The sequence below is a fragment of the Cetorhinus maximus genome, chromosome 10 (genome assembly GCF_964194155.1).
Source record: "Cetorhinus maximus chromosome 10, sCetMax3.hap1.1, whole genome shotgun sequence".
NCBI classification, from domain to species: domain Eukaryota; kingdom Metazoa; phylum Chordata; class Chondrichthyes; order Lamniformes; family Cetorhinidae; genus Cetorhinus; species Cetorhinus maximus.
Window position 1 is genome coordinate 18,885,151 of NC_135888.1, and position 14,963 is coordinate 18,900,113.

General features: G+C 47.7%; 1 protein-coding gene across 1 annotated transcript in view; it reads left to right on the forward strand.

Annotated features, from left to right (window-relative positions):
* Positions 1-301: 301 nt before the first annotated feature.
* kcnt1b (potassium sodium-activated channel subfamily T member 1b) overlaps positions 302-14,963 on the forward strand; it is a 226,744-nt gene continuing 212,082 nt past the window's right edge. Inside the window, exon 1 of the mRNA XM_078551275.1 lies at positions 302-456. Within this exon, the coding sequence (XP_078407401.1) occupies positions 302-456 (155 nt within the window). The remainder of the gene's footprint in view (positions 457-14,963) is intronic.

Genomic DNA, 14,963 nt, shown 5'->3' on the forward strand with positions numbered 1-14,963 from the left:
GGTAGACGTTGGGAGGATGTTTCCTTTCGTGGGACAACATAAAACTAGGGGGCACAGCTTAAAGATCGGGGTTTCCCATTTAAGACGGAGAGAGGAGGAATTTCTTCTCTGAGAGTCTTTGGCGTTTGGAATTCTCTTTCACAAAGAGCAGCGTAGGCTGGGTCATTCAGTATATTCAAGGCTGAGTGAGACAGGTTTTTGACTGACAAGGAAGTCAAAGATTATGTGGGGTGTGGTGGGGTTGTGGGGGGGGCAGGCAGGAAATTGGGGCTGCATGACTTGTGACACACAGGCTGTCGACATGGAGACCATGTTGAGTAATTTCCACCTGTATTATTATGTGGGGCACAAGGGCAAGTTTGGTCATGAGTTCCTGGAGGCTGGACAGCACGAGTTGACCAGAGTGTCTGGAGCTCGCGGTGTGGCTGTGAATCCGAAGCCTGGGAAGGTTAAGAGGTGGCGGAGTGAAGGCGACATCCAGGGTCCAGGGCCTCACGTTGTTGCTGTTGAATGTCTCTGAGTCAAAGTATAGCAGCAGCAACAGCAGGAACCCTCCTGTACAGCTCCTTAAGTGTAAAGAAAATGCAGACCTTACAACTCCCTGTACACAGCTTTCTCATAAACAGGCATTTCAGGGTCTTTGAAGCTCAAGGTTCCCAGGATCTAAAGCAGCATCAGTATCCCCAAACACCCTGCTGCGTTTGTCTACTGAACAATAATTCCTTGGCTGTGATGGCCTGAGGATGTGAAATGCAATATTAGTGGCAGCTTTATATGGAATTTACAGCACAGAAACAAGCCATTTGGCCCACCTCATTCATGTTGGTGTTTATGTTCCACACAAGCCTCCTCCCGCCCTTCTTGATCACACTATCAGGGTAACCTTCAGCTTCCTTCTTCCTCATGTGTTGATCAAGTTCCTTGAATGTACCTATACTGGAACCATAGAATGGTTACAGCACAGAATGAGGCCATTCAGCACATTGTCTCTGTGTCAGTTCTCTGTAACGGCAACTCAGCTAGTCCCATTCCTTGACCTTTTCCCTGTAGCCCTGTAAAATATTTTCTCTTCAGATAATTATCCAGTTACCATGATTGAATCTGTCTCCACCACACTCTCAGACAGTGCATTCCAGATCCAAACCACTTGTTGTATAAAGAAGTTTTTCCTCATGCCATCCCATCTCTGGTTCTTTTGTTAATCACCTTCTTAGGGTTCTTGACCTTCTGCCAATGGGAACAGTTTCTCTCCATTTATGCTATCCAGACTCCTTAAGAGTTTGAACACATCTAACAAATCTCCTCTCAACGTTCTCTTCTCCAAGGAGAACACCCCAGCTTTGCCAATCTATCCACATAAATGAAGTCCCTCATCCTCAGAACTATTCTTGTAAATCTTTTCTGCACCCCTTCTAAAACCTTCACATCCTTCTGTCGAGGCTGAACCATGTTTTATGAAGTTTCGTAACTTACTTGTTTTTGTACTCTCTGCCCCTACTTATAAAACCCAGGATTCAGTATAATTTATTAACTGCTTTCTCAACCTGTGCTGCCACCTTCAATGATTTATACAAATAAACACCCAGGTCCCTCTGCTCCTGCATTTCCTTTAGAACTGTACCCTTTATTTTATGACACCCCTTCTCGTTCTTCTGAACAAAATGTATCACTTCACACTTTTCTACATTTAATTTCATCTGCCACGTGTCTGCCCATTCCACCAGCCCGTCTATATCTTCTTGAAGTCTATCATTACCCTCCTCACAGTTCACAATACTTCCAAGTCTTGCGTCATCTTCAAATCTTGAAACATTGCCCTGTACACCCAGATCTAAGCTATTGAAATAAATCAAGAAAAGCAGTGGTCCCTCTGTATACCATCCCCAGTCAGAAATAAGTAAAGATTTCTGTAATTTATGTGTTGTATAGGCTTGAATTAAATAATTAAACTGTTGCATAATGAAATTCTAGCTATGCTAAAGACTAATGATTCAAAATACCACATGGTTCAAAATAAAATGCCTATTGGCATTAATATTTTTCGCTTAAAAAGCATAGTTTTATTGACATTTGGGCACTCAAATGATAAATACATAGGAAAACAAAGTAAGGGTAGATTTAGAAATGATATGGTCGACACATTTTCTTAGAGCTCCAACACCTCAAAATTTGGCACTATACTCCTGGCTCCACCATTGGAGGCTGTGTGTTTAGTTGCCTATTCCCTCCCTACATCTCTCTGTCTCTCTAGCTCACTTTCCTCCTTTAAGACCTTAAAGATCTTAAAACCTACCTCTTTGATCAAGCTTTTGGTCATCTGACCTAATATCTCCTTATGTTGCTTGGTGTTGTACTTCACTTTATAATGCTCCTGTGCAGGGCTTTGGGAAGGTTTCATTACATTAAAGGAGCTATACAAATATAAGTTGTTGCTGTTGTTTCCTATCACCTGTTCGCTTTTTGGAACATTCTCATCACAGGAGATTGGGTGCTTCTGTGGGGGACAGTCTGTTTCTTTTCCTTACTATCATCCGTTTTCCCCACTGAAAAGTAAATTGCCTGATTGGACAATATCCAATAATTCCATTAAAAGATTACAGCATGTGGTAATTTTTTTCTAATCATAAGAATGTCAGCAATATTAGTTTGCTGCTGCTTTTCTTGTCATGATTTATCCTTCAATTCACTTAATAAGGGAAATGATTTTCACTCGTTCGAATGCACAGCTTGCTCTCTCCCTTTCAGAACGCTGCAGAGACAAGTAGTTGTCAGTCCAGCATATTCTCACATTTGCCTTACATTAGCAGTGAAAATTTTCCACAATGCATGCATGCTGTTTTATTTGGCTCAAGCATTTAGAGCAGTACATTTTTTAAAAAAAAGTTTGCTTCTTTCGCACCTCCCTGTGGCCGTGGCCACCCATCCCTCCCCCGCTCCACCCACTACCTACAAACAATTTGGCAAATGTTGCAAGATGAACGTCTGAGGCCCTCTTGTATTTCGTGGAGTTTATCAACCAGACCCAAATTTATCTCTGGCTCTGTCTATCTGTCTGTTTACTTAGCTTTCCTATGCATAAACTTTTATAGATTCTGGTATGGGTTATTTTTTAGAGGAATACTTCAAGTGTTGCACTTCAGCTGAACCTGTAAAAGTCTGGCACACACACATTAAAATTTATCACACTTGCTTCCTGTGGTCACACTTTTGTCATCATGCATCTGCTGTTGATTTAATTCAAAGTGAAACAGAAATAATTCAGAACTAAAGAAACGGCATTGTGCAAATTAAACACAAAGGTCAGAACCTTCCAGTCCCACCAGCAGCGAGAAGCATGATGAGCGGGGGAGCTCAGGCCAAAAATCAGTCTCCCGACGTTGGGGTGAACTGTCAGAATTCTGCTCTCAGGACTTCAAGCTTCCTGTGGAACAATGTCAAGAAGCTTTTTGCATGTATTAGCATGTCCTGCACGCTCATTAAAAGGCCATCTCGCCAGAATTAACTTCCCCCATCAACTGAGAAACCACTGAGAAATTAGAACATTCATTTTGGCGACTGTATATCTGTGGCATGCACCTAGTGACCTTGACTGTTTCCATGACCTTGAGGTCAGTAGAGGCTGCTTTCACTTTCTTGGGGACCGCTCACAACTTGACTCATATCGGGTGCTGGTATAGCACAAGCTGCGCTAAGGCTGGAAGGGAGGGTGGCAGGGTGGAGCGGAGGTTGGACCTGGAAGGCAGACTAAAGGGGACAATAGAGGGAGGCTGTCCGGGTGCCCTTTAAATATGGCAACCGGACCTTCGCACCCCTGAGGTAATGATGGGGAGGGTGATTTCCTGCCTGCCCCCACCACAAGATCCACCGTGTTCCGCATAGATGCATAAGCAATGAGCTGATCAGCAGCTCCGGCCCCCAGCAGGAATCGCTCGCACTTCCACTCCCGCCACCGAACTTAGATTTCAGAGTGGAAGACGCCTCCCAAGAATCTAATTGAGAACAAATGAAAACAATCAATCCCGAATAACAAAATGGAAACTGCAACAACATGGTGAACAGAAGGAGGGGGTGGGGGAAAGGAAGAGTGAATGAGTCAAATCAGTCAATGAAAGCATTGTCTTTATTTTGTTGACTATAATTTCTAATGATAAAAACATGGCTTTCAATAAGTTTGTCTCGCAACAACATGAATCCGTTTGTCCATTGTTGGTCCTTTAAACATCTTCACTAAAGATTTTAAAGGGCCTCAGGCTTTCACGAAAGACTTGGGGCAGGGTTTTCCCTGTGGGCTTTGGGACCCCTCTGTCAGACTCAAATGGGGGTCAGAAGCCTGCAGTATGGGGAACAGTCACTTGCCTGTGATTTTCCCCAAATTGATCGATTAATAGCGAGAGGGCAGACTCGCTATCCAATTAAGGACAGCGGGCAGGCTCTTGATGCTGGAGGGTCAATAGGAGGCCTTTCAGTTTGGAAGCAGCAACAGAACACCATAAACTGAGGGCGAGGGCGCCTCATGGTGGAGGCAGCCCATCTCCAATGTTTTAAAATCTAAAATTTAGAATAAAAACCTTTGCAGCTGGGTGACCAGTGTGGAGGGATAGCCTCTCCACAGGGGAACCTGCAGTTGCATCTCAACCCTGGCAGGCCGAGGGGCGGGGTTGGGAGTCCTTTAAGCCTTCTTGTACCCCTGGCCCCCTAGTCTGCCTCCAGGGAGCTGCACTGCCCCCCCGTCACTTACGGGGAACTTGAAGTGAACTGGAAACTCCCAGTCACCCTCTGGCAATTGGCCTCAATGGATTTTAAGGGCCTTCGATGACAATCCCCAACCTGCCCCTGGGAAAATGGCCCAGAGTGGGTCAGAGGCAGGGAAGGGGCATGCCAGTGTGGAACTCCACACCTACCTGCCCCCATGCCTGCCCCCACCAGGGCCTAAGAATTCAGGCCTGATATTGTTGCCCAAGTCTCGGACACTGTTGGATGGAGGAAACCTGAATTCTGAGCATGCGCATATCTTAAAGGTGCATCTGGAACATTGAGTGAGCCAATTTATGCTTTTCCTCCCTTCAGACTCGAACAATAACAACTTGGCTGATCGTTCAGTTGCCTGAAGAAAAGCTAGAAGACTAATTTTGAAAACTTTATTCGCCTAAAATTCAAATTGAGTGTCACACACAACCAATATGTTTTCTGAACGACTGTATGTGCGTACGTTTTGTGACAAGAGAGACATGGATCCGTTTTGAATAAATAAGAGAATAGGGACAGGAGGAGGCCATTTAGCTTCTTTTGCTCCTTTAGCCTCTTCCACCATTCAATGGGGTCATGGCTGTGCTGCAGCCTAACTCCATGTTTGTCCCACATTCTTTAATACCCTTGGTTAAATTAACCAATTGGTTAAATTGGTTAAATAAATCAATCTCAGATTTAAAATGAACAATTGATGTAGTATCAATTGCCATTTGCAAAAGGGGGTTCAGAACTTTTACAACCCTTTGAGCATTGATGTGTTTCCTGATTTCACCCCTAAAAGGTCTGGCTCTAATCTTTAGACTGTGACCATGACTAGACCTAAATCCCCCAACCAGTAGAACTAGTTTCTCTCTACCTACCCTAACTGTTCCCTTTAAAACCTTGAAAACTTTGATTGAAACGCCCCACATTCTTCTAAATCCCAGGGAATACAACCCGAGTTTGTGTGATCGCTCCTTGTAATTTCACCCTTGAAATCTGTGAAACAATCTGGTAAAGCTACCCTGCCCTCCCTCCCAGGACAATATGTCCTTGCCAAGGTCTAGTGTCTAGAACTGCTCACAGTCCTCCAGGTGTGGTTGATCCAGGGCTTTGTATAGCTGAAGCCAGGCTTCTATCCCTATCCTTAGTTATTGATTCTAGCAATTTCCCAACAGCTGACACCTGGCTAATTCCCTGGCTTACATCTATCATCTTTCTCAAATAGTGGAATGATATGAACAAATTTCCAATTTGTAGGAATGGTTCCTGAATCGAGAGAATTTTGGAAGATTATAGTGGGGACATCTACAATGTTCTCACTTGCAATTTCTAAGAAAGCCAAAGTCCAGCCTTAAAATTATTCTGCCTTTGCTACATACTTATCTAGTGTCTGCATTTATACAATCTACCACTTCAAAGCTGCTTCCAAGAGGGGGCCTATGCACAGCTCCCATGACAATCTTAAGTTCATTTCTATTTCTTAATTCTACTCTTAATGTCTCCTTTCTGATTGCTTCTCATTTTAATTTCTCTTACCGTTGAAGTGATTTCATCCTTAATTACCTTTCCCCTTTATCAATTCTTCTATCTTACCTTATAATGCATATGTAAGTATTGCTGAAAAAGAGATAAGCTGTTGAAACTTTTCCTCTTGCACTCATCAGGACAGTTTGCAAGAATACCAATTGTAAAGGGAGCAACAATTTACACTGCATGAGAAGAATTTTGTACCACCAAATGGCTAAATATATATTTAATTACGCGTCCTGACTGTCTTGCAATCGTGTCTCAGCAATGGCTACCATGTCATATCCTCCAAGTTGAATCTGAATCTGTGATTCATTCAATTTGATCCTTATACTCAGTGGGCGGAATCGTTCCAGATTTGCACAAAGTGCGGTAGCTGGCGGGTAAAACGACATTTTACCCACCAACCACAATGGCGGCTTTTCCGCTGTATTGTCCCAAACCAACTGTATTAATTATGCATTCCCGGGAAACAAGCCGTTTGCCTGGCTGGTGGGCTCTTATTTGCCCGCCACGCCATCACCTCGCTGCTCCATTACACCGGGTGCCACATTTAAATTGTAGCCGCGTGCACACCTCTCTGTGCTTCCAGCCCAGGACTGCCACATGGAAGACAGGATGGCTCTGAAAGGCAAAAAGACTGCAGCCCTCTGCTTCAGTGAATGTCCTTCGAGTGCCTTTTGAACGCCGTGGAGGTCAGCTGTGATGTCCTCTACCCCCGCTCTGGCTACAGGAGGGGCAGCGGCATCACCAACCCAGCATGGCAGGTGGTGGCAGCTGTGGTCAGCGCCAATGCCCTGCAAAGCAGGACAGCCACCCAGTGCCGCTACAGGATGAACGGTCTTATTCGTTCCGCCAGGGTAAGTCACTCTTCTCATCACTCTCAACTCACACACTCACAAACCCATCACACATTCATAGGGATCTCACACCTCAAGGGACCACACCACTAACTCCCACACACACCCTCACACCTCCATCGTGTCCTCACCCTGTCCATGGCTCCGCTCGCCACACAAACGTTCCACACAGTGCCATGTGTCCTTCTCACACTTTCTCCAGCTGTTTCCATGCAGGTGAAGTCTGCTCACATCAGCAGGGAGTGGTCCCAGCTGGGGGTGGAGTGGCCCATATTCGGCCCCTCACTCACTTTGAGGAGCGTGCCATTGCGCTGACTAGTGAGGACGTGGACTGTGCCTCCGGTGATGGTGAGGTCAGCAGCGAACACCCACGTGAGGACCCTACACCATATCATCCCTCTCTCAATGCTAATGTGAGTGCTTTTTCCTGCTTTTGACTCTGCTGCCATGCACTACTTATCTGTACTTTGGTTCACAAGGAGCTCTGCCTAGCGACCAACACCCTCAGCCAGCCATTCCCTCAGCTCCATCCATGTTCTCACTCCAGTCCATTGAAGAGCTGGGAATAAGCAGCCTGGAAGACCTGTCACAGCGCTTACCCACACCCTGCACCAGCACAGAGACACACACCTCAGTGGAACCTAGATCTAGGGCAGACTCAGGTTCACAATCTGGTGGTAACCACACAGACACATGTCCGCAGCAGCAGGGGGCAGGTTTGTGCGAGGTCCCCAGCACTCGGAGGACTGCTGGGGATCAGGCATCTGTGAGGTCCGAGTCAGATGACGAACCTCTAGATTTGGCCTTCCAACTCATCCTGGAGAGTCAGCGGAAGGTGGGGGAACATCATGCAGAGCTGTTGGAAGCCCTCAGCAGAGTGGCACGCGAGTTGGAGTGTGTCCGCCTGCTCTCTGATGAAGTGGTGCCCACATGTGCACGTATGGAGGTCTCCATGGGGAGGATGGCGGGCACCATGGAGACCCTGGTACAGCTGGACACCCCTGAGTCATCCACTCAGGAATCTCAGAGGCTGCCCTCTCCCTCTGGGTCCCCTTTGCCTGGAAGCCCCTCAACCTCATTCCCTGTCACCACAGAGAGAGCAGCTGGCCAACGAGTGATTCTGGAGGGAGAAGTGTGTGTGTGGCAGGGCCTTTCGGAGCCTCGTGCAAGCACTCTCCCACGCACGGGGGTCCTTCACATATCACACTCACCTCAATGTCCTGAGCATTTTGAATGCTGACTGTTGGGGTTCACTTTCAGTTGTCCATCTGAGCTGACCTGCATCTCCGCCCACCCAATGATCACACTCCCAGGCAGCACCTGATCTCGCCCACCACGACCCTCGTTTCACTTTCAATTTAGACAGCATGGCCTGGATTCGCTTTTTCCTCAGCTCCCCCGTCTTTTCCCCTCCCCCAGGCACCCATTTCCTTTCCCCTGTCACTGTTGACCCCCCTGGCATCACCTTCCATCTCCCCTCCCGTGACCTGCCAGCCATAACTCTTTTCCTTTGGGGATGTCCAGGTGAACGTGCACGTTCCCTTCCTTCCTGAAAATCCCACCCCCATCCACATTCACCTCTTCAACCACCTCCTTCCCACCCCTAGAGTCCGTGTCTGCCTCCAAGTCCCCACCAACTACCCTCACTGTTCCTTCTACCACTACCGTTGAACCCATACCCTCCCACCCTACCACCTCACTCTGCCCTCGGTTATTCTCACTGTTCCCATATTCCACGCCCTCCTCCAGTTCGCTCCCTGGGAGACATGGACTCAGCAGAGCCCTCCCTTGCACATTCACAAGAACATCCCTCCCACTGGACCCCCTCCGCCCTTGAAATCCCTCCCTCCCCTTAGTCCTAACACACCACCAGACTCTGCACCCGCCTAGTCCTTTTCCCTTCCTAACTCCTTCAGGCACTCTTACTTCTTCCTCCCCCCTCAGTCCTTCTCCCTACCTTCCTCCAGCCTTACTCCGGCCCCTCTCCACACTCCTTCCCCTCTCTGCCCTCTTTCCTTTATGCCTTTCACCCCACCTTACACCTACCTCCCCAGATGCCGTCTTCTCTCCTGTTACCTCCTCCTGCTCCCAGTACTCTGTGCCCCCCCACCCCAAACCTTCCCCCTGCCGCCTTTATTCCCACACCCCTCCCAACCTCACCCCATCCTGACACCCTCAATCCCCCGCTCCCAACCTCACCCCCCTCCCCACCGACAGCTCTTCCTCTCCCAGTCGATCCTAGACCTTCCTCTCCCACCCCCTCGACCATCATCCGTTGTGAGCAGACCTTCAACGGCGACTTTCCAACTGCCATGCGCTGCTTCGCAGCAGAGCCACGACCATGAGAATCCACCCAGCGTACCATGGACATTCCTCCAGTGTGCCGTTGGGTGTCGGGCTCCAGCATCTCCTGCTCCTCGGATGTCCGAGATGTGAGCAAGGCCCAGGTGGTAAGGCCTGACTTCTGCACTCACGCCAATGTGGACGGATGATCCAGCGGGGGAGGGGGTGATGAGTCCGGCGGGCTGACCTTATAACGATGTGCAGATGTATTACAGTGAGGTTCCCAAGGTCCAATGGCGGGGAATGTGGTCCGCCATCGATGGGTTGAGCAGACGATCGTAAACTGGTTTCACCGATTTTTGGCCTTCTCGCCATATTGTCCGCTCATGTCGGCAAGCATGCCCGATGCCAGTGGGCACAGAAAATTCCGCCCAATGTGTTGTTATAAAGAATGTTTATTTTGGCCACACACTCTCACCTGTCCTTCAGTCCCAGTGGTTTACTCATTTCTCTCTCCTGATTACTTTACACCTTTTAGTTTTCCCTTTGGTGCCACAGCACAATTTCTGACAATTATCCTACTCTCCTCTTTCAAATTGTTTTCAAATAGTTATTTACACTGCCCTTTCACCTGAGTCCCGCTCACTATTTATTGGTTTAAAGCTGTGACCAGCCTTTCTCCTTCCACTCAGACCCTGGTCCTGGCGATGCCTATCCTAATACTGCCATCAGCATCTAATGAGATTATTAAATCCGTCGTGTTGGGAGTCCGAGTTGCCATGGCAACATGCCCTTTTTTCCTGCAGGTTGTGGTCTGGAACTATGGGTAGCGATTGTAGAGGCTCCAGCATTCTTCCCATCACATGGCTGACCGTCTGCCGTTGGTGTGCAATGGAAGGATTTGCAGGTTGATACTCAACCTCTTTGGCCACGTTATGAGCACACCTTCCTTGGCCACCAAGCCCTGCATGGATATCAAACCTGGAGATTCTGGCTCAGAGGCAGGGATGCACCACCACTGCACCACAAGATCGTCACTGAACCCCCTACCACCATCAGGGATGCACTACTTCAAACTCTGCCATCTCTCTTCCCCTTGGCTTTTGAACTATTACTTGCTGCTGCTTTATACTCTTGGAGCTGGATTTTCCGCTCGGTGTGCGTGTCCCAACGTCATTGTGCACTGGCGGAATATTTCGGTTGGCGGGCACGCGCGGGAGTTGGCAGCACGCCTGTCGGCGGTTAAGACGGCTGTTAAGCCCATTCATAAATTATTTGAAGTGTATTCTTCCCTGCCCATCCAACCTTACGGTTGGCAGGTGGGCAAAAAGGCCAAGCGGCCTTTGGATTTTTGAGGAAACCTCATCCACGGGTGGGATGAGGTTTCCGATGTTAATTAAAAATAAAACAAACATTTTTAAATCTCATTTTTAACACGTCCCTGCTCATGCGTCAGAGTCACACGAGGGGATATGTTTACCTGAATTTTAAAATCTTTAATTTAAATGTTAGAAATCTTCAGCTCCCTGAGGCAGCTCTGTGCCCTCAGGGAGCTTTTACTGAGCACACCCGCGCACTCTGACTTCCACGCTCGCCCTCCTCCTCCCCCACCCAGGCAGTGCTGAGCATTTCAGTGTGCGATTCACGCTGGCTGGCTGTTAATTGGTTAATTGGTTAAATCGCGGTCAGGGCCTGATCGTGGGCAGCGGTCAGTTCCACCACCGCTCCCAGGCCCACCCACTGTGCCTGCACGATGAGTTAAAAATCCTGCCCTCGGAGCCGCCCTCTCTCTCTCTCTCTCTCCTGCTGCTGCTTCATGCTCTTGGCCACACTCTCTCACCACTGTACACTCTCAAGACCATGCTTTCCCACTGTTTTACAGCTGTGTGTTGCTGTATACAACAGGCGGCAGTGATTAATACATGTGTTGTGGTGTTATTCATGCTCAAATTATAACTGCTCTATTCTACTCCTGTGGGGTAGAGGGAATCCAGTTCTGACTAAATGCATAATCTCAACTCACTTTGTGTATTTGAAAGAGATTTCAATACAAACTTCCCACAACAGACTCTGTGTGAGTTCGACAGCCTCTGAAATCCTGAGCAGGAATGCTGTGCATGATTAATCTGCGCCCCTTAATTGCGATGCAGGCAGCACACCAACTTCATACTGTCCACTTATTTCATTGGTTTCAGGGTCTAACTGTGCTCTTAGTTGGCTAGACGCTTCAGTCGTGAGCCAATATCATGAGTAGTTAGCACAATTTAAAGGTGCATTGTTGCAGGTGCTTGTTGGAAGTGAATCCAACTTGAGAAACATTGAACAACGGCACGACGTGGAGGAGAGCGTCAGGGCCGATGGCTGCGACTGTGTAATCGAGTGATGGTCCGTCTTCCTCATCCGGTAATGGAGGAATCGCAAGAAGACAGTGCTGATGGAGATGGACTCTCACTTGGTTTCACACATACAGCCACCAGCTCAGATATTGTCACGGAACATAATTTAGAGGATAGCAGGGAGATGGGATCTGCACATGGTGAGATACTGGGCACAAGTGCCATGAAGCGAAGGCAGGAGGCAAAGATAGAACTGAAGAGCATGGCCGTACTTGGGTTTGGCTGCAGAGGACTCAGGCGAACACTTTGATGGGGCAGTCGACAGAAGAGGCTGATGGCCATGCACACCAAAATGCTTGGTACGTTGGGAAGCCTGCCAGAATGCCTGTGTTCAATGTCAAGGGGCCTGAAGGAAGTCAACACCAACTTGGCACAGGGCTTTGTGCAGAGCGTGGAGCCCCTCATTTCTAGAAGGGAAGTGGTGACCAACTCCATTCACATACCCGTGGACCCACCATGATGCAGTGTTTGGTGGTCAATGTCCCCAAGTAGCAGCCTTGTGTTGCCTGAGTGCTGCAATGCAAGGTCAGCTTGGTGCCGTGCAATCTCACTCTGCTGCCATCATGGATGGATTATAGTGCGCCAAGGAACTTGCAGAATCTCACAGCAGTGTGTCCTCCCAGCAGATTACCAGGGTTGCTGATGGACCAACGCTAGGGCTGTCAACCCTCCAGGATTGGCATGGAGTCAGGTTGTTTGGCTGACAGTCAAGCATTATCCAACTGGGAAATGAGCCCTTCTGCTTTCCAATTGGCGTAGGAAGGCAGTACTTCACATGGATGGATGTGTTGGTGACTAATGGCTGGAGTGTGCAGGCAGGCTATGTGATGGAACCTCCAGGAATACATTTAGGCACTGTTGGCAACACTAACCAAGCCAGGGGATTGGCAGTGGCTCCATGGAGAACAAACCTGCTGTCCTGTCTCAGGAAGACAGCATTCGTCCTCCCACCCCTGCCACTCCAGCAGTGCCCATGTTGTTGCCAGTCAGCAGCCATGCTGCCTCCCCGAACTTGATGGTGCAACCTGAAGCCTGACCTTCTAGGCCTAGAGTTGCTCCAGACCATTCTGCAAAAGGGGACATTCTCCCCCACCGGGAGTCAGCATCGTCCACCAGCCATACTGCAGCCAGTGGTGTAGCACTACGCAGGGCCACCAAGCAGGTAAAAACAAACAGAAGACAGGCATCAGGGAAATGCACAAGGGTGATTAGTTGACTTTTGTATGAGAAAATGGCATGATTTCATTTAGAAATTTGATTTGGTATGTTTATTTTGTGGTGGTTTTTCTTTTTGCATTGTGGCAAAGCAGACGCAGTAATGTTCAGTGACAGAGGGAAAATAGGTATGGGATTGTTGGTGAGTGGGCAATTCGGGTTGCGCTCAGCATTCCCTCTAATTTCACTTTTTTATGCGTGATCTATTCAATTAAGTGTGCAGGTCTTTTAAATGTTTTTTGCCCAGCCGCATGTACATGTTAACTTAAAGGACTTGACTTGCAGGAACATCTAGGTTGTTGCACAGCTCCGAGGGAACATTGGCTGCAGTTCCTGATATCGATGAAATGACTTCTTCATTGACAGCTCAATCAGAAAGGGGCTGTCTTGGTTACCTCCTTCCTTCCCATTTCCTCCCCCTCTTGCCCCTCCTGCTTCCCATGCTCCTCACCATATAGCTGGTGGCAAGGGCCATCCCTTCATATTGGTGAGATGATGCAGCATGGAGCGGACCACCACAAATCTTGACACCCATCTCTGCCGAATACTGCAGGGCTCCTCGAGAGCGGTCCCCAGATAGTGGGAGTGTTTTTTTCAGCAAGTCAGTGATCTAATTTCCTTTGGCAGCGTTGCTTGCATTGTATGCATGCTGTGCATATCGCGTGGGATGTGCTCTGGAGTCACCAACCATGTTATCAGCTGATAGCCTATATTGTCTGGTAGCCACTCTGTATTTGCCATGATGGCTCAAATACAAGTCTTTTTTCCTTTTTACACCTCTCTGCCTCGCTACATCACTTTCTCCCTTTAAGGCACTGCTTAAAACCTACCTCTTTGGCCAAGCTTTTGGTCACCTGATCTCCTTATGTGGCTCGGTGTCATATTTTGTTTAATAATGCATCTGTGAAGCACCTTGGATTTTATTATGTTGAAGGTGCTATATAAATAGAAGTTGTTGTTGATATATACCACTCAATTCACAGTTTTGAGTAAAATGAACGGAGTTGTGGTATACGATTCTGAAAGCACCAGTGACAATCTTAGAATGCTGTGTAACAGCACCTACACCGCATGGACTGCAGCGGCTCAAGAAGGCAGCTCACCACCACCTTCTCAAGGGCAACTAGGGATGGACAATAAATGCTGGTCCAGTCAGTGGAGCCCTTGTCCCGTGAATGAATTTTAAAAAATGGAACTTGACTTATTCAGTTGTTGCAAAACTTTGGAACTGATGTTATGTTTTACGTGGTATAATTTCCCTATTGCATCAAACAGCAGGGGTTTGATTTTTAACTCCAGCCAAGGGGGCAGTTTTTCTGCTGTCACGAGTTCACTCCTTTGATTCACCTGAGTCTGCGGCTGAAGTTATACTAATCAGCTGACTTAGAAAGCTGGATTTTACACCCACTTCTGTCAAAATCCTGCCAATGTCCATTCTGCATAAACTTCCCCAGCATAGAATCATGCATAACAGAATAAGACCATTCTGCCCCTTGTGTCTGTGCTAGCTCTTTAAAAGAGCTGAACAATGTGTCCCATAGCCTTGAAAATTTCTCCTTTTCAAGTACATATCCCAAGTCCATTTTGAAAGTCAATATTTCATCTGCTTCCACCACCCTTTTGTGCGACGCATTCCAGGTTACAGCTGATTTTTAAAAATTTATTCATTGGGTGTGGGCGTTACTGGCTAGGCCAGCATTTATTACCCATCCCTCATTGCCCTTGTTCAGAGGGGCATTTAAGAGTCAACCACGTTGCTGTGGGTCTGGAGTCACATGTAGGCCAGACCAGGCAAGGATGGCAGATTCCCTTCCCTAAAGGACATTAGTGAACCAGATGGGTTTTTATGACAATCAACAATGGTTATGATCACCGAGACTAGCTTTTTAATACCAGATTTTTTTTTATTCATTGAATTTAAATTTCACCAGCTGCCTTGGTGAGATTTGAA